Genomic DNA, 27971 nt, shown 5'->3' on the forward strand with positions numbered 1-27971 from the left:
GCAATGTTCTGCTGGGAAACCTTGGGTCCTGGCATTCATGTGGATGTTACTTAGACATGTACCACCTACATAAAGATTTTTGCAGACCACATACAGTGGCCTCTTTCAGCAGGATAATGCACGCTGCCACACTGCAAAAATTGTTCAGGAATGATTTGAAGATGACAAAGAGTTAAAGATGTTGACTTGGCCCCCAAATTCCCCAGATCTCAATCCGATCGATCATCTATGGGATGTACTGGACAAACAAGTCTGATCCATGGAGGCTCCACCTCACAACTTACAGAACTTAAAGGATCTGATGCAAACATCTTGGATCCAGATACCACAGGACACATTCAGCGGTCTTGTGGAGTCCATGCCTCAATGGGTCAGGGCTGTTTTGGTGGCATGATATTAGGCAGGTGGTTTTAATGTTGTGGCTGATCAGTGTTTAGTGTTATTAATATAAGAAATGCAGATTTTGGAATAAAGCATATTCCACACATTGAGACATCTTTAATCTGACCTATGTGCTTAATTATCTCTCTCACACACTCACACACAAAAAGACACACACACAAACACACACACCCAAAAACCAGGTGAAAGAGCCTTTGTGACAGTATGAAAGGAGGTCAAAAGCAGCATCAGACCACAGCAGGAGAGAGCAGAGTATATTTCAGCTGAGAGAATCAACATTACAGAACGGTTTACAGACAACTACAGAAACAGAAGCCCACTCAGAAGAACATTTACATGTGTATTCATATATACATTCAGACTTGTTCAAATAAATACATAAATTACCAGAATAAATAAACAACAAGTATAATTTCAGAGAATAAAATCAGAACATACAGTCATTCTTAACTCAACTATAAATTCCAAAACTAGTTTGCTATAGTTGAAGATACTGGCCCTATTCAAGCCCAAAAACTGGGCTGTCCCTGTGAGTTCATGTTGTGATGCCACAGTGCAAAACAATCCAACAGTACTTTGAATAAAGAGCATATTGAAAGCACTGCTTCGGAGGCTACATTGATGCCTAAATGCGACGCAGCAAAATAAGAACAGTTCTAATTAGTAATAGAAACGTGGCTAATCTATTATGGGACTCCAATTAAATCTGAAAAGATTGGTCTATTTGGTGCTTTTAAAGTCTTAAACTTCCTCATAGACTTAAATGTTTGTTTAGTACACCTACTTGTTATAATTCAGTGCAAGATTCAATCTTACTCCTTGAATCAGCCTTGCGCAACATCCCCTCACCTCGAGATACCAATAATACTGTTTAACATCAAACGGACAGCTCTGTCTGCATTGTTTTAACAAGGTATGGCTCATCATGCTAAAGGAGGTGTTGCTAAGACAATGTTGATACACCAATGATACTTTTACCATAAAATGAAGGAGTATTGGTGACATAACATGCCATTGTTGTACCTCAAGCTGTTAAAAGAAAAAACAGATAGAAAGAAAGCTGACAGCTTACAGAGAAGTGCTTAAGAAACATCTTGTCAGTGTACAGTTTACAATCAATTCAGTGGTTGCACGGACTCCAGATGGTGTGCATCTATTTGCAAAAGTTCTAAGAAGGGCCATCATACTGGCAGTCCTCATATAAAACTGTACGAAAAAGGACAAACCAATTGTCTCTGGTCTTTCCAAGTGCCTTGACAACTCCATCTTGGTTTTCAAGTGTATCGTTTCAATGGGCACCTCAGTCCCTCCCCCCCCCCAGCCCAACAACTATAGATCTTTAATGGACAGGAGTACTGCAGCAGAGATATGCTAAATGCATTACCTCAGCCTCAACCAATTACTTTAAATGACCCCCGTCTCCTTTATAACTGCTGATTCATGAACAAACTGGATGAGTAATAGCAGTCCGGCTGCGGAAGTTGCCATCTGATTTCATCTGTGTTTTCAGCACTAAGAAAGGAGAGAACAGGATGGGAGAATTTGGAGAGCTGGGACAAAGCCTTGCACCTTCTAACCCACAGCTAACTTTTATTTTCAATCTTTCTGTAGGGTGTGTAGCTTTGTATTCAAACAAATTTACCCCTAATAAGGACTTCAACTCAATAAATAAAAACAAATTATTCTCTATGAGAATTCTAAAATAAATTCTAATCCATTTAAAATTCAACATAACTACTAATTAAAACATATGTACAAATTGACTGAGAAATCGCTATTCCCTGTTCTACATCCTAATGAGGAGGGATCTATCAACCCTTTACTCAGTTTAAATACTGTTCCTGTTGTGTCTGTAGCAGTCTAATTTTTGTGAAGCTTGCATGATATAATGGTAATCTACAAATGATGTACTAATCCTGCAATGCAGCAGATCACATTCCCGACCTTCTGCGATAATTACATGTTAAATATGTGCATGTTAAAGTAAAAACAAACGGTTTGTTTGCGTCATTCTCAATGAGAGGATGAAGGTAAGTAGCGGGCGCATGTATCTTCACAGTCTCTCTGCCTGTTGACCCACGCCATTGGGTCAAAGGAAGATCAACCCATTATTAGGAGTCATCTGCCTTCAGTTTCCTATTTTGATTGAGGCCTAAACCTAACAACACTGTGCCTGCCACCTCTATATATCTCTAGCCCTCTCTCAGTGGGAGTTGGTCTCTCTGGAGCTGTATCCATTGGCTGGGGGCAGGAGTGAGGTTTTAGGCTCAGAGTCTGTGCTTCTAGAGGGTTTTCGGTGTCGTGAAGCTCCGGTGAAGAGACGGAAGGCGCCCCTGCAAATGAGGGAAAACCAGTAGACCTGCGGGGCCATGAGCAAAGCTGCTCCTGCGTTACACTGCCATGGCACGGACAGTGGCACCATGTAGAAGGGGATGGATGCGTACCTGTGATAGAAGAGCAAACAAATGCACAGAGTTGGATCACACAGAATAATGATTTAACACTTGTGTTCATTTTGTGCAAACACCTTTTACGTTCCTGGTCAAAAATGACCGGCCCACTAAGATTGTTAATCTCTCATCTTGCATATATTTTCCCAAGATATTGCATTAGATCTTTTTGTCATCTTCTTTTTTATTTTTGACAGGTTTTGTACTTCTTTTTTGAACATTTAAAAAACATATACTAAAAATATTTTTTATATATAAATATATATATTAAGTATTCAGTAAACTGAATTTATACCAGGTGGAGGCAATCCCCGCAGATAAAATAAATACAAATAATAATAATAATGAAATAAACCACTTGCTTTTTTAAATGCATAGAATCTGGACTTTACAATGCGTATGTTCTACCAATTCTTAAATAATGCTTTTTAACTGGCTGACAAATTAAAACGGTTTTATTCTTGTAATTTTACATTTGTTATCACAACAATTATATTCAGAGTTGGCAAAATCATTAAAAAAAAAATTTGATAGCCATGCGTTATATTATGTTGGAAAGGTCTCAGTTAGTAAAATGCAATAAGCAAATCTGTTTACTCAGAGGCCAAATTGAGTATTAGTGTATGAAATTTCCACAAACACATAAAATAATCAGGATTGTCATTTTTCATGTTTTTACTTATTATTTACTGAAACTAGGGTTGCTAAATTATGGCAAAAATCATACTCACGATTATTTTGGTCAATATTGAGATCACGATTACACATTGACTTTGGAAACATCATGCATTTATTGAACTTTTTTTTTAAATTGTTTTTTTTAACTGGATTTCCTTGAATTGAAATGTAAATTGAACTGGGTAGGGGAGGAGGCTATCGTCATATGATAATTATTTTATGTCACTTATGGTAGACAAATAAAGAAAAGTCTCCAATGCCATCATTTACAGCAGTGGTGCTCACACTTCTATGGAATGAGATCTACCATGTAAAACAAAGGCTATACATTATCACAATAACACAATTTCAATACCAGCTTCAAAACCACAACAAATAAAAGTAACTAATTTGTTAATTATGGAAGAATAGTTTCATGTTTTTCAGAAATTATGCAAGACTAGTAAACAGTATGTAATAAAATAACAATAAAAAACAGCAATGAAAAGAAATAGATTAACCATAATAGAACAAAAAAAAAAAAAAACACATTAAGACAATTCAGTGCTTTTTTTAACAGCTTAAGAAGATTTTAACAGCAGTTTCAAGTATGCAAGGAAACATACAGAATGAAATGCTACATAAAACTACTACTGGAATTCACTGGATGATTATAATACATTAATACTTATTAAAGGTACTGAAGTTACCCAGACAAGAGTAGTGAGTGTTTTCTCGGTTTTCTCATTCGTGTTGTTTGATTATTATGGCAAACTAGACAGCAGCAGGTCTATTAACTTACATTTATACTTACAAGTCCAACATTTTAATACATATCTGCTTTTTTTCTCTGAACACATGTTCAGCACACACACATACGATGCCTGTCAATCAAACAGAGTGCAGCTGTTACTAGATCACAAACTTAAAAATAAATAAATACAAAAAAAAAAAATGTTTTTTACTTTGAACAGCAGAACATGAACTAATAAGTGACACAGGCCTAGGCTATCACAAATATAGCCAGTTATTTTGTCATTCTTGACGTTTGAATCAGTCTTGCCCCTTCAAAATTCCACTTGTCCCACACAAGCGTTAATGCCGAGCCCTGATTAAATATTGTATTCAACATTCTCCAGTAACATTTTGTTCTTCTGCAGTATAGCTCCTAAAATAAATGTACGTTGTTTTAAAGGAGTTTTAGATATTATTTTTGAAAACAAGCTAAAAAGACTAATCAAAAACGTATTTTGTTCCAGTGTATAATGGGCTAAGGCTACACTACACTGCTCACCTTTACGTTCACTTAATAAATAATCTTTTTAAAAGAGCTGCATATCACAGATTTTCTAAATGATAAGATACACACAGTGAACATGACACATATATTATGATTCACTACATCGCGAGCCATCACGTTATAATCTAGCTGCAGCAAACACGTGCGAGTGACGAGCATCCCTGCGCCAGATTGTGCATCAGTCGGGAGAAGATTCAATCTCTTTCCCGGTAAATTCATGCAAATCACAGAGAAATGCCAGTTTCTGAGTTTATTTTCATAACCCGCTTCTTTATTAAAGTTCAAATAATAAGGGATGCTTTATAAATTTAAAGCCGGGGTGTTTCATTGCTAAATGGAATGCGGCACAATAATAGTTTTATCTCGATTATCTTGTTTTCATAATCGTTGGAAGACAAAATTGTAACTGAAAATAACATTTTATTAATCGACCCAGCCCTAACTGAAACATACATATAACATAGACAATGACATATTGTAACTTGCAGCTAGGGCTGGGGGATATGGCCAAAATTGTTATCACGATAATCTTATTCATATTGTTCGATATCGATATTTATCATGATATACATTTACACATTGCACTTTTTTTTATTTCAAAGTTGATGGAAGAAAAAAAAAAAAAAAAGGAATTCTAAACCGTCAAAATAGACTCTACAAAACTGCACAGGGGGTCCAGAGACGGCCAAAGCAGTGGGGTCTGTGGGATCTTTTACCAATTTTACAGTCTTTTACCTTTTATCAAGTGAAAATGAATGTTAAAAGATCATCTGTTTGTTCTGAAGTATAGTGACAGCAATCCAGTATTTGTTGGAATATTTTTACATTAAAATGAAATATTTTTAAATTTTCTTTAGATTCAGATACCCAAATATGCGGCAGAAGCCCTAGTAACTGACGATGCACAAATGGGTGCTCAACACACCACGTGTGTGTGCACATGTCTGAGGACTTTGTGTGTGCAAACATAAATCCACATACAGTGAGGAAAATAAGTATTTGAACACCCTGCTATTTTGCAAGTTCTCCCACTTAGAAATCATGGAGGGGTCTAAAATTGTCATCGTAGGTGCATGTCCACTGTGAGAGACATAATCTAAAAAAGAAAATCCAGAAATCACAATGTATGATTTTTTAACTATTTATTTGTATGATACAGCTGCAAATAAGTATTTGAACACCTGTCTATCAGCTAGAATTCTGACCCTCAAAGACCTGTTAGTCTGCCTTTAAAATGTCCACCTCCACTCCATTTATTATCCTAAATTAGATGCACCTATTTGAGGTCGTTAGGTGCATAAAGACACCTGTCCACCCCATACAATCAGTAAGAATCCAACTACTAACATGGCCAAGACTGTCCAAAGACACTAGAGACAAAATTGTACACCTCCACAAGGCTGGAAAGGGCTACGGGGAAATTGCCAAGCAGCTTGGTGAAAAAAGGTCCACTGTTGGAGCAATCATTAGAAAATGGAAGAAGCTAAACATGACTGTCAATCTCCCTCGGACTGGGGCTCCATGCAAGATCTCACCTCGTGTGGTCTTAATGATCCTAAGAAAGGTGAGAAATCAGCCCAGAACTACACGGGAGGAGCTGGTCAATGACCTGAAAAGAGCTGGGACCACCGTTTCCAAGGTTACTGTTGGTAATACACTAAGACGTCATGGTTTGAAATCATGCATGGCACGGAAGGTTCCCCTGCTTAAACCAGCACATGTCAAGGCCAGTCTTAAGTTTGCCAATGACCATTTGGATGATCCAGAGGAGTCATGGGAGAAAGTCATGTGGTCAGATGAGACCAAAATAGAACTTTTTGGTCATAATTCCACTAACCGTGTTTGGAGGAAGAAGAATGTTGAGTACCATCCCAAGAACACCATCCCTAATGTGAAGCATGGGGGTGGTAGCATCATGCTTTGGGGGTGTTTTTCTGCACATGGGACAGGGCGACTGCACTGTATTAAGGAGAGGATGACCGGGGCCATGTATTGCGAGATTTTGGGGAACAACCTCCTTCCCTCAGTTAGAGCATTGAAGATGGGTCTTCCAACATGACAATGACCCAAAGCACACAGCCAGGATAACCAAGGAGTGGCTCTGTAAGAAGCATATCAAGGTTCTGGCGTGGCCTAGCCAGTCTCTAGACCTAAACCCAATAGAGAATCTTTGGAGGGAGCTCAAACTCCGTGTTTCTCAGCGACAGCCCAGAAACCTGACTGATCTAGAGAAGATCTGTGTGGAGGAGTGGGCCAAAATCCCTCCTGCAGTGTGTGCAAACCTGGTGAAAAACTACAGGAAACGTTTGACCTCTGTAATTGCAGTATTAACATTGATTTTCTCAGGTGTTCAAATACTTATTTGCAGCTGTATCATACAAATAAATAGTTAAAAAATCATACATTGTGATTTCTGGATTTTTTTTTTTAGATTATGTCTCTCACAGTGGACATGCACCTACGATGACAATTTCAGACCCCTCCATGATTTGCAAGTGGGAGAACTTGCAAAATAGCAGGGTGTTCAAATACTTATTTTCCTCACTGTATGTGCTTATCTAAAGGATTGGGATGCTCCTGAACCCCATTTCTGTAATCCATTAATTTAGTATGGCTGACCAATTTTGACCAGGAACACCACAGGTATAACAAAGTGAAATATAACCAATACAATTTTATGAAAATTATCTTGGAAAAAAAAAAAAAATGAATTATTTTTACTATTTGTTTTTTTTATTATTTTTAAAACAAAGCCATGACTTTTCCAGTCATTTATGACATTTTTCCTGTCTAAGTAAAAAAAAAAACATCCAGAGTTTTTATACATTTATTGCCGGTAAGTGCCATCTTGACAAAGACACCTTCGAATTTGAATGACTATGAGGTAAGGGTTTTTTTTTCCTTTCTGGTTATCTATGACCATGGGAATCCTGATACCAGCTAAATCAACTCCTTTGTTGTTTGTCAGCAATGAAGAGCATACTCCGCATATATAAAGAGCACAAAGTGTTTAGTCAACAGTGTTCAATGATGATCAAATTTCCAGTCTTATGAATAATACATTAGTGCTGCGAGTTTAAAATTAGACCATGCCATCCAGATGGACAAAGATTGTTCCAATATCACAACCCATTCAAAACACATCTCACAGTCTTGGTTGGTCATTACAGTAATTTAACAGTGATGTGTAAATAAAAATAAAATATTAAAGTGATTTCCAAACAGGGGACTGAGTGAGGAATAGGCATGTTTACATATGACAAAGGAAGCTGCCCCAGATTTGAGCATCCTTGTTAATATTATTAATAATAGACTTAGCAAAGAAAGGGAGGAGAAAAGAAAGACTGAATGATTGATAGTGTTAGACATCAGTGATCATACCTGCCATAGGCGTAGTAGAGGTAGGGGAAGAGAAGAACTCTGCAGATGAAGAAAGTGACCAGCATAAGAGCTCCATTGACTTTATGAAGGAGAGTGTGCTGTTGCTTGTACTGAGGCAAAGAAACAAATAATAGAACAGGAAGTAGAGAGAAATAAGTGTTTAACAGATAGAAAAATATTAATAGGCAGAACAATAGGCCGACAACCATGATTCAAAATTGCCTGATATTAAATTAAGACTGAGTGTAGTAGGAGATGCGTACAACAAAGTGTGTAAAAGCCTGTTCAATCAAATAGCACATATCTTGACACAGTTAATTTCTCTTCTGAAATTCACTAACACCACCAAAACACTTCATACAAGTCTCAAAATCACCACATTCTACCATAACTATGCAAACCTAGCAAGCAGTTTGTCGTTCATAACACAATGACCTTAAAAACACTAAATACTGGTACCGCATGATGTAAAATGTATTTATTTTTGCCAAGCAAATATGTTACAAACATGCACAGGATGTGCAGGCTGCAATGCAAAAATCATGCTATGGTCAAAATCACTGAGCTGACATTTTTTTCTCCATTCTGATTGTTGATGTGAACATTAACTGAAGCTCCTGACCCATATCTGCATGATTTTATGCACTGCACTGCTGCCACATGATTGGCTGATTAGATAGTCACATGAATATGTAGGTGTACAGGTGTACCTAATATAGTGGTCAATGAGAGTAGATGGTCAAAACATTGATAAAGCAAAGCAACTGAGTAGGTCATCAACTAAAAGGAATCAGCTTAAAACCTTTATTATATTTGAATTTGATATTTTTTGTGTATTCTTCAGTGGGGAATTTTACTGCTTATTTTACTGTTTTGAACATACATTTAACATTTCTTAGAATAAGTTTAAGTTTCCAGTGTACAGACGCTTATTATTGGAAGTGGATGGAGCATGAAGTATAGTGTGACCGCAACTTTACCTTCACCTCAGTGGAAAATTTACCATCAGTTTACAAAATCAATCTCCAGAACTACATGTGGCGACTCATGTGGAATACTCTTACATTAAGCCACCAAAACGAAAATATGAAGAACAAAATCACAATGTTTCTTCTTGAAGTACCTTCAAGTTTTTTTACTGTTTTTTTTTTTTATTTATTTATTGAGAGATGGGGACTCGGAGTGACAATGTTGTCACTAATATGTGAGGGAAAAATTGCATAAGGATAAAAATATTTATTTTTATAAAATAATGCAAAATACAGTTTCATGGCCTATAAGAAATCTTGGTAACAAGGTTACCAAGATAATAAATGGAATAATAAGGTTCCATTTATTAACATTAGTTAATGCCTTAGGTATTATGCACAAACATAATAATAATAAATTTATAATTTTTTTTTAATGATAGTTAATAAAAATACAATTGTTCATGGCTAGTTCATAGTGCATAAACTCATATTTAAAAATACAACTTTTAAAAAGGTGCGTGCGATATGTAACAATTTTCATGTAATATTGGCCTTTTTTTTTTTTTTTTGCCAATGTGTGAATGGCTTGTAATGCAACTTAATAAATGAGCCCTTCCCGGACTTCCTAGGTTGCCTATTAAAGCCTGTAGACTGATTTTCATGCGAAGGGAGCGGGTCGCTTTTGCGGGGAAAATCCAAAGGATGTGACGTATATGTGTGCTCCCGAGAGCCTTGCCTCAGACAGTAATAGCTTCTCTTCTGCTATTCAACAGCATCAACAGACAGTCTGCAAAACTATGTAACATTATTTTAGAGATGGAATCCAGCAACTGTCCGGCTCCCAGCACAACACTGACTCCTACACAAACTCTTGAGTAAGCCAAAAAAAAGAAGAAAAAAATAAATCTACTGAATCCCGTCTGGCTAAGCGGGAATGTGAAAGTGAAAACTAGAATTAACTTCAGCAGGTCATTTGATCTCAGGAAGGAAATTCGTTCGGTTTTGGGGATCAAAACCGACCCGAATAGGCGTTCTTCTTATTGAACAGGTAAGCTTACATAACTGCAAATCATGTGAAATATAGTGCCATAAGGATTGATGCATGTAATTTTAGCTAAACTACAATAACACATGAAATGAATGCTAGACAATGTTCAAGATAATGCAAAAATACCCATTCACAGGGTTTCTGCAGGTTTTATGATGCAAAATGTAAGACTTTAAGACCAACTAAAGAAAATGTAAGGAATCAATGTGTTATTTTTTTCTAAATGAGGGAACATAAAAATTGCATTTTGTTTTTATTTAGTACTGCCTTGAAGAAGCTATTTCACATAACACATCCTAACATATATTCCACATGACAAAATAGTAACTGAATTTACACACATGATCCTGTTAAGACGTTTACATTACCTTGATTTCAATATGGTGTGTTGCTTTCTCGGTCCCTGCTTTTTCATGAGCAGTGAAGATGTCCACTTTTCTTATGAAAAAAAACCCAGCTACAGTAAAATTCTTTGGTTTCTCAGCATCTTCTGCACATTTGAGTTCTTCCCAACAGTTGATATATGAGGTCCAGATTTTGACAATTGAGGGACTAATACACAACTATTACAAAAGGTGCAAATAAATATTGACGCTCAAGAAGGCAACATAAGAAGAACCAAGGGGTGCAAACTTTTGAACAAGATGATTGTGTAAATAAGAGTCAATTTTGTGTTATTTAGCTTTTGAAGGGCAGTACTACATAAAAAAAATAAAATCTCTTATAGGCTATTTGTATACATTCTGAAAGTGTGTGGAAACTTAAAAACAAAAGGGTTATGCAAACTTCTGCACTTAACTGTATAGGCTAAATAACTTTGTGACAATGTACATTTTAGATTGAGTTTTCACGATTTAAACAAAATTTTTGCTTTTTGTTTTTAAATGTACAAATTCCATGTAGCCTATCCTATTCATATGATGTCATATTGCATGTGTAATTACGAAATTGTTCACAACAATTCACAAAAATTCACAACACTATAACCAAAAATTTTAAATACAACCCTGAACATATAAGTGCTTGTACTACGTAAAAAGTGGTGTAGCGGTCTAAATGTGACATTGTCTGATTTACCTCCGTACTCGTGAGCATTACAGAAAAATACTCGCTTACACATTCACATGCTGCATGAAGAAATAGATCGGCTTCTTTCAGCTCGTTGTTGAAAACAAATTTTTTATTGGTGCCTTTCTAATTGTGCTGAATGACAGGATGAAAAAAGTGCGTGCCAAGCGCATGACGTCATTGCCATGGTATCCAGATACAATTCAGCAGAAAGACTAGAATGAAAGTACCGTGCAACGCTTCTAAATTGCTTCTCTTCTCTGCAAACGATACCAAAGACAATAGCGAGAAGGAAAAGGAGTACATCAAATGTGAGTAGAAAAAAAATCAGTGAGCCTACCAGCTGAAACCAGGACATAATTACAATTTATAGAGAATTGTCGGGACACACCTCTTCAAAACGGGACATCTGGTCATCCTACTTAAATGCAACGAGAAAACAATCCCCCATACAACATTTAATGCCATGACCTTATGAATGAAAGTCTTGTTGCTCTGATTTAAGACCTTTTTAAGGCCTTATTTTACAGAAGGGCAAATTAAGACTTTTTAAGACCCACGGAAACCCTGCATTCATTAGTGTAATGTCACTTGGTTATACAGAAAATATATACATTCTATTGTTATAAAACAATAGTGCATCGATATATCAAAATGACAGTTGTGATGGAATCACTATCATTGACTGAATTGTCAATATATTTACAAATGTACAGTCCATTTTATAAACAGCTACTGTCATCAAATTTAGCTAACAGCTATTGATAAAGCTGGCTATCTAGCTAACTCCGACATAGGCTATTGTATAAATGCAGTCAATGTATCATGCAAAGAAAAGTGATTACTTCAAACTACAGTCTCGCATAGTCAGACCTAAATCCACACTTTGTTTTAGCCCTGTTCCAGCACTGGAGAGTCAAATATAATATACAGTCTCAAAGTTTGTAGTAAAGCAATCATAAAGGAGTCATTTTAATTATGCTACCTCATCGGTTAGCATGATGCTAGTGAATCACTTTCAGTCCCACTGTACATTATATAATTGTTTTGGATGCTCGCTCGCGTCCCTATGGAGTGTGGGCACGAGCGAGTGCATGAGCAACAGGCAGCGGGCTGCAGTTCAATTAACGGCCACAGATGTCATTAATAACAAGGGTTTCTGAAAAGGCACCTTTAAATTAAATAAAATGTATTACTATATGTTGAAATTTAACATTAATATACAAAGATTAATAAAAGCTTAATAAGTATTGTTCATTGTTAGGTTCATAATAACTTTTCTTGTTAACCAATTTAAAATGTAAGTGTTACTGAAATATTTATGGCTGGTAAACATTCAAAATTTAACTCACTATTGACAGGTGTCAAAATGTAAATTTTGGATCTTGCCTGCAACTATCTTGTAGAACAAATACTACCAAGAAAAGAAAAGAGGTAAGCTTGGAATCTACAAGACGGATAGAAGGATGTAAAGACGGGGTGAACGAAAGTGGTAATTTTAGTACCTGGATGAGTATTTTTCCCAGACAGACAGATGGAGTGCTGAGTTCAGCCAGGAACATCACACCCTGAAAATAATCCCCTTTGCCCTGTCTCCAGAACTAAAGAAAGAAAGAAGGAAAGAAACAAACAAACAAAAGAGAGAAAAGAAAGAAAGAAAGAAAACTTGTTAGATGTAGGAAACCTTAGTAGGCCTCCATTAGAGGAAATGTGCTACTGAGGTTCTCCCATCTTATCAGTCCGAAACTCCAACTAATGCCTGGTTGCTGGTTGGTGCATTGCAGCCGCTAGCAACAGTCTCCATGGCTACAGATGGAGTGATAGAGAGCATAATGAGAGGGTGAAAGAACACAGGCCTATTCAGGACAAGGTTGACTCAGCCACACTTTAAGTCACCCACAGAGCACGATCAAATCATTCTTAAACAGTCATGAAGCCAAAGCAATGGTGGTACACTCCAAACACTGGGCCTCCATAACCTTATTTATACTATTTGTACTTTATATGTGTGTGTGGTTATGAAAAAGCAAAATGCCCTCATCCCACTTACCACGGAGACAGGGAAACAGACAGTAACCATGACGACATGGTGCAAGATCATAAGGAACTCCCGGTGCAGATAGCCGCTGATAGCTGATCTCATCGGTTTGGCCTCGCTATCCTCGTGATCTTTGACCTGAAGCTTGTACCAGTAGCACAGGAACATAGCGTAGATGTCATAAATGAAGTAAGGGACCGCAAAGAGGATATAGCTGCTGGTGAGCCAGTGCCTGGACAGAGGGATAAAAGAATGAGATGGTGAGAAACCCAAAAATGTTTCAAGTGTTCTTTGGGGCAACTATCAGTTTTCCTATGCCTTTTTGATCAATAGAGCATTTTTATAAACTGTGGTGATGCCTTTCCACCTTAAAGGAATATTCCGGGTTCAATACAAGTTGAGCTCAGTCGACAGCATTTGTGGCATAATGTTGATAACCACAAAAATGTCTTTTGACTCGTCCCTCCTTTGCTTTAAAAAAAAAGCAAAAATCTGGTTCCATTGAGGCACTTAAAATGGAAGTAAATGGGGCCAATCCGTAAACGTTAAAATACTTATTGTTTCAAAAGTATAGCTACAAGATGCAAAAATTTGCATGTTAACATAATTTTAGTGTGATAAAATCACTAACTGACCTTTTCTGTGTAAAGTTATATTCAATTTTTTTTATATTAAAACTTTGCCAACAAACTGTAAAACCCGAAAAAAAACTGTAAAAATGATGATTTAAACAACTTTAAAGCTTAAACAACACCAGTGTTTTAACAGAAGAATTAATGTTATAAGGTTCTCTTTTATAAGGTTCACATTTCTGCTTTTGAACCCTCCAAAAATTGGGCCCATTAACTTCCATTGTACGTGCCTCACTCTAACCTAACTTTTTTAAAAGAAAAGGAGGTATGAGGTCGTCTCAGGGGCACCATTCGAGGGTCAGACTTGTGATCTGCGAGCTCTGTGCACTTTGCTAGTTTTAATCATATTTGTGTCACAAACCGGTGAGATTTGATACACCCTGATCCTTAATTGTTTTGGGAGGACACTATGTCAAGGAATGCAAAATTCTCAGGCACCTGCTCAGACTGATTCCCCTCAGCAACAGGCCAGAAGCCCCGGACTTAATTCGGACACTGAACTGAAAGAAATCAGCTCTGAATTGATGAATGCGTCGGCAATGCTGACGAAAGTTGTTGCAGACTTGGAGGATCTTGCTGTAATACGTTGAATGATTACTTTCCATGGAGGCGAAATACTCTGAGTTAGTTACAAGATTGTCGGACGTCGAGAAATGGATCGATTATCTGGAACCATCGGAGAGGCAATTAGCTGCTACTCCACAACCAAGACAGACTTGCAACGCTTTTAGGAAAAACTGGAGGATTTCGAGAATCGTAGTCGGTGAAACAACATCCAAATTGTTGGAATTCCTGAGCATGAGGAAGGCAGAGATATGTTAAAATTCCTAGACAAGCTCTTACCGAGTCTGCTCGAGATAACAGGCCATAAGCTGGAAATTGAGCAAGCTCACAGAGTCCCGTCTCAGAGATCCAAGGAGGGAGACAGGCCCGATCAATTCTGGCCACATTTCTGAGATCATCCGATTAAGATCTCGTGTTATGCGAGGCGAGGGGTAAAGGAAAGCTTTCTTGGAAGAAACACAGCATTTTCTTTTTCCAAGACTTTGCGAATTCAACAAGAGAGAAAAGTGATCGATTCAAGGAATGCAAGACTCTTACATTAACTGAAGATCGCTTTTGCTCTGTTGTTTCCGGCCAAACTGAGAATAGATACCAAAGGATGGCCGCAAAGTATTTACATGCCCACCGCAAGCAATGTCTTTCATAAGGTCACTGGAGTAAGTTATTTTGGTGATTTTCATGTTGCCGCCTAGTGGACCGACTCACTGAACATACACTCGACTACCCGAGGATACTGGCTAATCAAGCCTCCGAGAGGGATAAAGGCCGACTGCGGAGGATTGTGCAGAGAGAGAGAGATAGTTTACGGACATGTCCGTCATGTGTGTATTTGTGTCGTTTGTTTATCATTAAAACTATTATTTATATTTTCAAGTCAAATGTTAATGAGTGAATTTTCTCTCTCCACATGGAATGTGAATAGGTTGGGGAACCCTATAAAAAGAAGGAAGGATATTTATTTTCTTAAACGCAAGTAATATGATTATGTTTCTTCAAGAAATGTGTCTTTCCTCGCAGGAAGTTGAAAAATTTGGGAAGATATGTGGTGGACATGTTTTCTTTAGTGCTGGCTCAAGTAAGAACAGAGGAGTCATTACATTGACAAGTAAACATTTACAATTCAAATGTCTCAAACAGAGAACAGATAAATTAGGAAGAGTCATTATAGTTTTAGCAGAAATTAAGGGGCAATGTCTTATTTTGGTGAATATTTATGCACTTAATGTTGATGATCAGGGCTTTTTTATAGGTCTTGAAGGGATGTTGCAACTGCTGGCACCCCACATGACATAATATTTGGAGAAGACTTTATACTATGGATGGACTCAGTCCTTGATCATAGTGAAGAAAAAGTGTGTAAGCCCCCTAGAGCAGCACTGATACTTCACAGGATGTGTATCTTGGTCTTACAGATATTTGTAGACTTTTGAACCCATCTGGAGAGGGACTATACATTCTTTTCATCAGTCCATAAGATTTATTCTAGAATAAATGATATTGTTTGAAATTACATCTCTTTAATGTTTTATTTATTGATTTATTTATAATTATTTTATGTTCTAATTGTTGGTGACCATTGTAGTGTGTTTGTGTCAGGTGGGGGGTGTGGGGGAATGTTCGGGGGGAGGGGTTGAATGTATATAATTTATTCCGTATTTTATGTTATGTTTGTATGATATCAATAAAAATGGTTAATAGCAAAAAGAAAAGGGAGGGATTGAGCTTAATTTGTATTGAACACGGAATATTCCTTAATTAAGATGGGTAAATCTGGCCGCATCCTTTACTTGTACATTTATATCACCATTCATTGTGTTTTATTACCCTGGTTTTAATAAAACAAATCCAGTGATTTAATCACAACTGCTGCAACAGAGTTTCAAATAGAGAAGCTGAGGGAGTGACAGTAAATTTGGAATCTTTCTTTATTCTGACTGTCATAATCCAACGTTCTCAATTTTTTTCCTCTTTTGAGAAGTCGTGGAAGCCTAACAGTGGATGTTTTTTCCCTCTTGCTGTTGGAGCAGATGGGAATGCACAAGTAATATGATGGGAATTTCACCAACACTTACATATTCGGGTCTTCAGAGACCTGGCACTGTATTTCTACCAAAAATGGATCTCCAAAATGACCATACAGTGTAAACATTTTTAAATATTTTCAAGACAATTAGAAAATAATAAAATCAAATCTTCTGATGTTTGATTTGTCATATATCAAAGAGATAATGCAACAAATCAGGCCAAATAGAACAGGATTCATTATTTAAATGAGACACAACTGGCTGTCAAACAACTTCAAAATTAGAGGAGGTACAAGGAGTGAAATGAAGTCTCAGGTCTCTAAAGACCTGAAGTATGCGTTTAAAGGTGTCATGACATGAGGAATCAAATTTTCCTTGATCTTATGACTTATAACGCCCGTTTCACACATACTCCGTGTGCAGTGCGTATGCGGTGCGTATTTTTTTCCGTACCCATGTTAACGGGTTAGAGCTTTTACACTGCACGCGGATGCAGTCCGTCGATCCGTTCCAGTTGCGGTGCGTAGACTAGCAAATGGGGGCTCCCAGTCTATTATGTTTTAAAAATGTGTATGCAGGAAATTCTGTCTACAATTCTTATTCTATTACAGGGTTAGTTCACCCAAAACATTTAATTCTAAGAATTCATAATTTACTCACCCTCATGCATCACAGATATGTATGACTTATTTTCTTCTGCAGAATACGATAAAATATTTTAGAATATCTCTGTTCTGTAATTCCATACAATGCAAGAGAATGGTGACCAGACCTTTGTAGCTCCAAAAAGTACATAAAAGTACGATCCAATTGGTTTTGGGTAAGAACGAACCAAAATGTTCTCCTTTTTCACTGTACAATGTGCAGAGCACCAGATGGTGCTAGGAAGTGTGATCGAGCTTGAAATCGTGATAGCAAAAGAGATTGCAGATGTCAAGAGTTATAATGAAAAATTAAAGTTACAATTTGGTCTGTTCACACCCAAAATCTACTGGATTGCTTCAGATGACATGATTTAAAACACTGGAGTATATGGATTACTTTTATGCTGCCTTCATCTAATTGGAGCTTCACATTTTTGGTCACCATTCACTTGCATTGCATTAACCTACAGTGTGGAGATATTCTTCTAAAAATCTTTGTTTATGTTCAAAAGTTAAAAACATCTGGGATGGCATGAGGGTGCGTAAATTAAGAGATTGTTTTCACTGGGGGACTAACCCTTTAACTCTATTTTGCTGTAGTGGCAGTAGATCTAGTGACTAATGAAAATTACTCTGAAAAAAAGTAACTAGCAATGACTACTTTCATCTTCAATTATATTAAAATAATCCTTAGTAATAACCTTCTATAGCATAAGCAACAATTATGCTCTCTGCAGCACCCACACAAGATGATATAAGATGTTAAACATTCTGCCTGAGCAAGTCACAGGCCTCTGTACATGTAAATGTATCATCTGAATATGCAAATTAAGTTGTGGCAGTGTTAAGCAATTTCTAGTAATAAATAAGGCTTCTTTACCCACTTTTCTTTAAAAGCGCTTTCAAATCTCAAACAAATGATTTTTTTCCAGTGCTATGTGAAGGTAATTTGAAGATTTCATTACATTGAAATATATAGGCTGTGTTCCAAAACCTAGTGAGCTACCCGTCATGGTAACCTACCTATCATTGGCACAATCTTGGTGCAAAAGGCTGTCTCAAAAGATAGGCAGCATAATTTTGCTGCCTTCTAAGATAAGATCAATAAGATAAGCAAGATAAAAATGTAATTTTCTGGATGATACAACATACTTTGAAAAAAAAAAGAAGGAAATAACATACTTTATAATTTATTAATTATCGAAAAGTATAGATTAAAAACAGTTTTGTTAATTGAAAAAAAAAAAAATTCATTTGCATTGTTATCTTTTTAACATTAATGCTAAACTCGAATGAAATTAATGTTAAGTCATACAAACCATCATGAGTGAGAAGAACTATTTGTGTGACTGAAGGAGTGTCTACCCATGTAGAGGGTTCCAAATCGGTCACTAATTAGGTTCCATTTCAGTTAGGACGCTGCCTTAGAAGTCACCTGCCTATGTAGGCATTAGCCAGCAAGGCAGCTCACTAGGTTTCGGAACAGAGCCTTAATTTAATAACTTTAGAAATAGTCACAGCCATGGATATTCAAAAACAGACACTTAATACATTACTGTATAATACCTATAAGACCTAACTGACTCGACTGAGACCTGTAACAATTCTTGACTCAAGTCTTTTGCATCATGACTGCTGAGATGACGGACTTGGGCCCTTGTCTAGTTTCCAGCTACTGCTCTTTTCCCTGACTGATGCAATACAACAAAGAACCAAAGTAATTGTGTTTACTTGACTTAAACCATTTTATGACACATAATTGATTTGACCCATTTGAGCTACCATTTATAATTCACTTATGTGCCTTTTGATTGTGGCACAAGATGAACAATTCAAAATAAAACAAACGATTTAATTAAGTCCAGCAAATAGAATTAAAGTGGAGCCAATTGCTCTCCACCAACCATCAGTGTGAAAACTTCAAATGGGTTTAACAGAGCGTTGAGATACAGCTTTGAAGTATGAACAAAAACAGCTGACTAAAGTGGTCATAAAAACTGAAAGTCACCATCAAGATTTCCAGAGTCTGCTCTGTCCATCTGTCTTTCCCACTAGCTTAGCGTGCCACAGTGGATTTCCAGATAGAAACTAATTAGGTTAAGAGCTAATTAGATTACACCGATACAAGGTGAGCATTGGAGGAATGGAACATCCTTAGAAACACTCAGAGAGAAGGGAATACTTCTCACTCCTACACATCTGGGAACAATTACACACAAATCAGAGAATTCTCAGCTGTAGGCCTATACTTAAATGCAATACATGCACACAAATAGAAAGAGGCACAAGAGACACATGCACAATGTAAAAACAAACAAAACACCAAAGTAACAACTGTGTTGTGTGCACTGAAACAGAGAATGCTAAAGTACCATCAACCAGATATGCCATAAAATACACCAAACTCGAACTATCAACAGCACTATACACTCACTGAGCAGTTTATTAGGAACACTATGGTCCTAATAAAGTGCCCGATGTGGTCTTCTGCCGTGGTTAACGTAGCCTTTCTGTCAGCTTCGAACCAGTCTGACCATTCTTCATTGACCTCTCTCTTCAACAAGGTGCTTCTATCTTCAGAACTGCTGCTCACTGGATGTTCTTTGTTTTTGGCACCATTTGGAGTAAATTCTAAAGACTATTGTGCGCGAAAATCCCAGGAGATCAGCAGTTACAGAAAGACTCAAAACTGCCCGTCTGGCACCAACAATCATGCCACAGTTCGAAAACACAGAGATCACAATTTTCCCCATTCTGATGGTTGATGAGATCATTACCTGAAGCTCCTGCCCCCTATCTGCATGATTTTATGCATTGCAATGCTGCCACAAGATTGGCAGATAATCACAAATAAGGTGTTCCTAATAAAGTGCTCAGTGAGTGTACTATATATTTACAAATGTAATCAAGTGGAGTGGTGGTGGCATAGTGGCTAAAGCACAGGGCTGTTAATCAGAAGGTCACAGGTTAATCAGAAGGTCACAGGTTCTAACCCCACAGCCACCACCATTGTGTCCTTGAGTAAGGCACTTAACTCCAGGTTGTTCCGGGGGGATTGTCCCTGTAATAATTGCACTGTTAAGTCGCTTTGGATAAAAGCGTCTGCCAAATGCGTAAATGTAAATCAAGAAGTTAATATTGTGTAACTTATATTTTAGACACAATATGGACAGTTAATATGTACATTTTTGCTTTGCTAATAAAAAAAATAAAATAAAAAAAGAGGCCAAAGCAGGATCAACTATTGTGTGTCATTGAGCAACACAAAGACTAACAGTCTGTCTAGAACATCGCAAATGGTCAGATAAGCAGAATGATACAAACAATGAAGTGCCTCAGTGCTGTTATACTAAATATCAGAACTCTTGGAATGCTCCTTGTCCAATCAGATTAGAAGACAGGAACCAACTGTTGTATATCTAATCATAATAGACAATTGTAGCCAATACTTACTGGTCCTCGATGATATCTTTACAAGAACTGGCGATGATGTACCCAGCAGAGGATGCCATAATGGCTTGAATAGAGGATACCAGTCTGTCAAAGAGAGAAAAAACAAAAGCATGAGAGAAAGCCTTAAAAGTAACTTCTTTACACGACGTATCTTAAAATCAGTCACTCTGTACACAAAAAGGGCCTCACATAAGTGTAGTTATAGGATAATAACCTCAGTACTGCAGAGTAAAATATTTAAATGTCACATTCACAGATGCAGTTTGTAAGTTAGTATAAAACTTGATTTATCCATTTTTTTATCTGGGTCTTTTCAAGATCACAAAAAATGTAAATCCTAACCAGGACAAATGCAATAAAAGCATTCATGTTCAATGTGGCCAGACTTGTCTTATAAACTTATTTGGTATTCAGTTTTTGTGTGATAGAGGGTAAAGCTACAAAAGTAAATAAAGCTGTGTTGTCTGATTGAACTCTCATCACATCTCTTTTGCTTTTGCCCTAATTTACCTGGATGAGACGATAACAGCATCCTTCTCAGTCCATTTGAGCCCAGGAGCATGTTTCAGGAATCGCTTGGACAGCAGGTATAGGCCTGGGAAAAATATGGAGCCAGCTGCAAGAATGCTCAGCATAATCCTGGAAAATGTAGCTCAACTTCACTGTCTGTCTGAAGGGCAGGAAATGTTACACATTTTAGTGTTTTATTTGAATGGACATCTTATAATATCTATATATTTGTAAAACAGACTTGACATACACTGCATGGCCAAAAAAAAGATGCATTCTCTATAGTTTGTTGGACCGCCCTAAGCTTTAATTACGGCGCACATTCGTCATGGCATAGTTTTGACAACCTTATGCAATGTCACAACATTTATTTCCATCTAGATTTGCATTAATTTTTGGCTGAGATCTTGTATTGACCAGGGGGGTGACGAACCACTCCATAAAGTCTTCTCCAGCACATCCCAAAGACTTTCAATGTGGTTAAGGTCAGGACTCTGTGGTGGCCAATTCATGAGTGAAAATTATTCTTCATGCTCCCTGAACCACTCTTACAGAATATGAACATGATGAATCTTGGCATTGTCGTCATGGAATATGCCTGTGCTGTCAGGGAATAAAAAAATCCATTGATAGGATAACCTGGTCATTCAATACATTAAGGTAGTCAGCTGACTTCATTTTATAGCTGCATAACGTTGCTGAACCTAGAACTGACCAATTGAAGCAAACCTAGATCATAATCCTGCCTCCAGTGGCTTATACAGTGGGCACCATGCATGACGGGTGCATCGCTTCATGCATTTCCCTTCTTACCCTGATGCGCCCATCGCTTTGGAATAGGGTAAATCTGGACTAATCAGACCATATGAACTTTTTCCATTGCTCGACAGTCCAATCTTTATGTTCCCATGTAAATTGAAGTCTTTTTTTTTCCTGATTAGCCTCCGTAAGAAGTGGCTTTCTTATGGCCACACAGCTGTTTAGCCCCAATCCTGTAAATTCACGTCGCATTGTGCGTGTAGAAATGCTCTTACTATAACTATTATATAGAGCCGCGAGTCGATTTTTTTATGACGTGGCTTCACAAAGCGTTTTAGTGATCTCCGATCACTCAAGATTTTTTCCTGCTGACGATTCAATTTTCAAGCTGACGGTTCACCACTCTCCTTCCAGGTTTTAATAATGTGTTGTACATTTCTTAACCTAATTCCAGTGATTTCAGCAATCTCCTTAATTGATTTCTTTGCTTGATGCAGGTCAATAATTTGCCCCTTCTGAAACACAGTAACATCTTTACATTAACAATAATGATCCAATCATAGGCTCTTAAGTATCAACTTATTTAAATCCAAACTGCGACTTTGGCCAAGCATTGTATAAGCTCAAAATGTAGATTTGCATTCCTGAAGGAAATATCAGTGCTTGCAAGGTAGGAAAAGTATAGTTTTCTATTTGTGTAAATGAAATGCTGCATCAGTGCTGTTTGCAGCATCTTTGCTGTTGTCATGACACTCTGAATGCGTCTGGTTTTCTCTAAGCTGCACAAAAGAACACAGTCACTGTGCTGTTTAAAAAGTTGCTATAAATGGTTGTGTATAATATACAAAAACTGTATATGTAAAGACAGACAAGATCAATCTCATTTCAGTAGGCAAATATGACATCATTGCTGTCGGATGCATTTTGAATATCAAATGTTCTATGTTAAAAATGTAGTATTACGATTAAAAAAAACATTAATAGATAGCACACCTAAGGCTGAAATTATCTACAAAACTAAATCTGAATAGAGTTTGTACGTCAAGCGATGCAGGCTGAAATAAAGACATACGTTTAACACATAGGCTAGCATTACAGCCAGGTTGAGTTATCGCTTCAGAATACATTAATTAAACCACTCGAGTCTGCTGCCTTTATGGCATTTACACCTTGCATTAACCATGCGTTTCCTATCCAGATAGTATCTGGATATTTTTTTAGCTGGATTGCATTTTCCCGCTTGCAGTCAAATGATCAGATAGAGATCCGATCAAAGATACCCGTGCAAAATGGAAAACGCTACATATTACAACAGTGGCTGTGGTAATTTAGAAATCTGTGACTTATAGCTCATTTTAAAAACGCTGATGTATAACGGTCAGGGTTTTTCCTTAATTACATTTTCAGCTCACCGAAGCAAATTTTATGATATTCCTCTTGCATTCAATGCTTTGTTAGTGCTAAATATGCTTCTGAAATGCGTGAGCAAAGACTAGTTTTGCACGAGTGTTGCGCGAGCCACATTGTGATTACAAAACAGGAGAGACGCCAGCGAGTGGATATGAGGAGAGAGATGAGATATTCCAAAGTGTATTCCAATAGATTAATTCATGGGATATTTTTCATTGTTCGGGAGACAAGATTTACACAACAGTGTTTGTTGTGTTTTTCACATTTTGATGGCTTAATTAACAGAAAAAGCCAAGAACCCACAACACAGCACTTTAACAACCGATGACTGTAGCGTAAACTCATCACATAATGAATTACTTAGAAAAGTATTTACACCTGGTTACTTCATGGGTATATACACTGATCGAATTGCTATCCAATTGAAGAAGCACATTCCATTACACTTGACCACTTAAATGTGGCTCCACCAAACAGATATAAATCAGATTTTCAATTCCAGTGCTATATGCAAATAAAACAGAGTCCACTTCCATGATTATGCTAATGTCGGGCAACAAATTTTAAAGACGTGATATATTATTTGATTCCAAGTGACTTTGCCTAGTGCGTGTTTGTCTGTGTGTGTGCACGCTGTGCATTTTACACTCAGCATAAGATGGGTCGAAGCGCGTTTAAGTGTGTCAGCTGCGCTTATTGTCAGTGTTTAGTTTCAATTTCATCAGCAATCTGCATCAAATAAATGAAGATATTGCGCGACACTAGCCTTATTCTCTGTATCCACAGTTTTCCTGAGAAACCACTGGGTGGCGCCATGATGATTCTAATTGCCTGTTTTGTATTTCTAGTCTCGAGACGCCAAGTAAAAACTGCCAAAACGAGCGATCCAGAGAAAGTGTTCCTTAGGGTAAAAAACTTGTTGCAGTTGCGTAATGGCTGTCATAACTCAGAATAATTAATGATATCAACGCAACTAATCTCGGACCATCTCTTTATGTCATCTACACACTCAGATGAGGCACGGTCTCTAAAAAAAAAAAAAAAATTTATTTGTAATCTGTGAAGTATCAGCAATCTGCTTTTTTTTTTTTTTTACAATATTTTACAAATGTAATAACTTAAACATTACATTACCTGCTAAGAATATACACAGATGCAAGTGAAAACACTGGAAACAGTCGAATCGTGGAATGTTTCTGCATTCAGGAAAAAGGTTGGATGGCAAAAGTTCAATGTTTTGCATTTTCCCAATGCTGACGTAATGCTGTTTTGGCAGAGTAATATTTACTTATATGGCTTGAACAGCCAGATGCATTTACACTTGACCGAGTTTCAAATGGAATGCATCTCAGATTTATATCAGTCTCCAATTCGTCTTGGAAGGAATTTACACTTGGTCTATTTATGATCGGATAGCATGAAGCGACTAAGTGTAAATACCCACTTACGAAGTTGTATCAGGATAACCAAAAATGCATTTGCATTTACAGAATCCATCCCTGACCACCTCCGATTGTGATTTGAGTGATCAGATCAGGATCCGTTCACATTGCGTCTTGGGTTAATTTACACCTGTCATTTATAAGATCTATCCGATAGCAATTAAATCACTGAAAACACTTGTTAATGCAAGGTGTAAATGGGGCCTTTGTCCTTTTTGAAGCTTGACATTTTTGGACCTCAATGACTCACATTGTATGAAAAAAACACATCATGTATCCTTTTAAAAAGTCATTTGTGCAGAAGAAAGTCATATGAGACGACATAAGGGTGAGTAAATGAAGAGACTAAATTAAATGATATCATTTTTGGGTGAACCATTCCTTTAACCAGAATGTTTGAGAAATATCGATACAGCGCTGCCTTGCAAACCCTGTAAAAAGAGCTTGCAACAACAATGAAAGACACACAATAAAAGCATTTTGTTTTGTAATAATGTCTTAATGAACTATAAGTAATGTCTATAGGTTTTGTCTGTTTAGTTAGTGAAAGACTTTAGGACTTTGCTTGGTAAACATTTCAGAGAATAGCATTTGCGTTCAAGCTCAGAATTGTGACTTGATTCTCACCAAAATCTTTTTTACTGAGAGAAAAATACAATTTGTATATGACAAGCAAAACAAGTAGGATTGTGATCAGGCCTACAGCTTGTGTTAATGCAATGTCCATGAACCATGCAAAAGCTTATTTCAGGTTCAACAGATTGTTGATGTGCCTAAACATGAACAGGACTGTTCATGTTAGGCACTAATGGCATATATAAATTCCTCAGATATCTTCAGGAGAATTACGTAGCCATAGGAACTGCATCCATTCAGTGGTCTCATTATTGCTTTGTAAGGAATCCTTTAATTATTCTGGCTGACTGGGGTTTAAACTATGTATGTCCAATCCATTTTTATATTGACGCAGAAGAAACTGGGGAGGGGTGTACTAAAATAGACATGGAAAGGATTAGCAAGCAGAAGATTTAGAAACATTACTGCAGGGAGAGGGAGTGGAGAGTGACAAGGGGGAGCAAGAAGAGGAAGAAAGAAAAAGGGTTTGTGGAAGGCTAGAGGTCATCATGCTGTGGTACAGCTAAGGCTGTACGATTATGATGAAAATCATAATTGACGATTATTTCACTTCATAACGATTAACCCTTATGAGGTCCCGGGTCACTGAAGACCTGAGGTATGCGTATACCTCAGATCTTAGTGAACTGGGACCTCATTGAGTTTTTGGAGTTGTGCCCTCACCTCTTTAGCATTCCTCAATTTCTCTCTTCTAAATAGTGTAACACAAAAACAAAACAAAAAATCTAAAATTGCAATAACAAAATATAAATAATAAAATGATTATGGTTAAACTGTGGTGGATTTTTAGGATGCTGCCTGGAATTTTTCACATTCAAATTTAACATCTCAACAGCAAAGAATTGGTCTAATTTTTCAGAGAACTGCCAAAATAAAACAAAGACTCAAATTAATCTTAAATAATATTGTATGTTCATAATCTTATGATAAATAAATCTCCAGTTTGCATCGGAGTTCTGTTGGTGTTTATTTTGTTATTAATGAAAGTCTAACTGTTCACTCTGCACCTTATTACAAGACTACTTGCCAAATAAATAAATGCATTTTACAAATCCATTTTACAGATTCGAAACACATTGTGTGTTGGTCAAGCAAGCAGTTACTTATTAATTTGATTATTTTTTTCAGCACGGAGCATCATATTAAGCCACAATAATTATTTAATAATTTTTAAGTGACTCAAAAAGCAAGCATACAGTATATCCCTGATTTATTGTCTCTCTGCTTTGCAGGCAAAATATATAGTAAATAATAGGTACCTAAATACTACATATTTAGATTAACTTGTTTTTGATGTTTTAATAATGTAATAAATGCTTTTGAAACTATGAATACCATTGCATTGCCTTTGTTTATTTATGAATTAATTATTTTAGAATTAAGGCAATTTCCCTTAATACAATACCCTTTTTGGTTGTATGACATAGACACCCCAAAGCAAAACTATAAATGCAAAACAAATTGTTGGCCACAACACGAAGGATATGTTGTAGGCTTGACGCAGAAGTATAAACCGGTCTTTACTCAAGATGGCGCTCTTGATTGTTATTTGACATTGCTATTTGATGAAGAAAAAACATGGAGGTAAACTATAGCATGTACAACACATGAACAGTATGATAATATGACTGTTGTCATTTGGGTGTACTACTGAACTTACGTTAGTTGTGCATCTTTTAAAACTCTGTAAGTTCCTAAGAAAACACAGTGTAGTTTATGTGTAGATTTTGTGTTGTGTAGCTCAATGTTTGACAGATAGTTGTGTCTCATTAAATTTCAGTGTGAAAGTAGTGAATCCTGTTCTAGATTTGTCCTGATTGGTTTCATTATCTATTTATATATGAAAAACTAAACATCAAAATATATTTTATTCTATTTCTAATTATCTTAAAATATATTTAAAATATGACACTATCTGGGCAATTTGTATATCCATTTGAGATTAGATAGATAGATAGATAGATAGATAGATAGATAGATAGATAGATAGATAGATAGATAGATAGATAGATAGATAGATTTGCATATTATAAGCATATCTCTGAGTGTTAGGTTAATAATTGTGCAGCTTTAGGTACAGCGGTTAAAAGTGAGGGTAACCCTGTAGAAGGAAGAGCAAAGCGGGTGTTATATATATATATATACACACACCTGTCATTGCAACAGTGGGACTGTGGGTAAATTACAAAAATCTACAGCAAAGCTATAACTAATGGTCTTATCACAAGTGCAGTTTCCCCAAAATATGTTTAAAAAAAAAATACAAATCAAGAGGTGCAGTCCAAAGATTATGGATAAAATGATAGGATATGTAATCACGCATCTGATCCACTGTGGGGGTAAAAGCTAGTCGATTATATTATGAAAACTCTCGCCAAAATAGATTTGAGCGATGCTTCGTAACGTTAAAATGTGGGTAAATCATATTATGGCTACGTCATCCCAGGTCACACAGCGTATTGTTTTTTTTTTCTCTGATCATGCAAACGTGGTCCAAACGAACAGCGATTAAGCAAGCACGTCTCGCGATCAATGCGTTTCAGCGCGCGTGTCGCGTCAACATGCCACATCGCGCTACCTTG

At 36.8% G+C, this 27971-nt stretch overlaps 1 protein-coding gene across 3 annotated transcripts in view; it reads right to left on the reverse strand.

Moving 5' to 3' along the window:
* Window positions 1–645: 645 nt before the first annotated feature.
* The window catches only part of LOC127652591 (ceramide synthase-like), a 28568-nt gene continuing 1242 nt past the window's right edge, over window positions 646–27971 (reverse strand). For 2 of the 3 annotated variants that reach the window (XM_052138819.1, XM_052138818.1), the window contains exons 2-7: window positions 21143–21302; window positions 20633–20716; window positions 13328–13547; window positions 12783–12878; window positions 8191–8300; window positions 646–2846 (exon numbers count right to left, since the gene is read on the reverse strand). In XM_052138819.1, coding sequence (XP_051994779.1) covers window positions 2606–2846; window positions 8191–8300; window positions 12783–12878; window positions 13328–13547; window positions 20633–20716; window positions 21143–21267 — 876 coding nt within the window. In that variant the 5' untranslated portion in view covers window positions 21268–21302 and the 3' untranslated portion in view covers window positions 646–2605. The remainder of the gene's footprint in view (window positions 2847–8190; window positions 8301–12782; window positions 12879–13327; window positions 13548–20632; window positions 20717–21142; window positions 21303–27971) is intronic. The other variant, XM_052138820.1, reaches the window with a different exon arrangement.

The sequence above is a fragment of the Xyrauchen texanus genome, chromosome 12, assembly GCF_025860055.1.
Source record: "Xyrauchen texanus isolate HMW12.3.18 chromosome 12, RBS_HiC_50CHRs, whole genome shotgun sequence".
Classification (NCBI taxonomy): Eukaryota; Metazoa; Chordata; class Actinopteri; order Cypriniformes; family Catostomidae; genus Xyrauchen; species Xyrauchen texanus.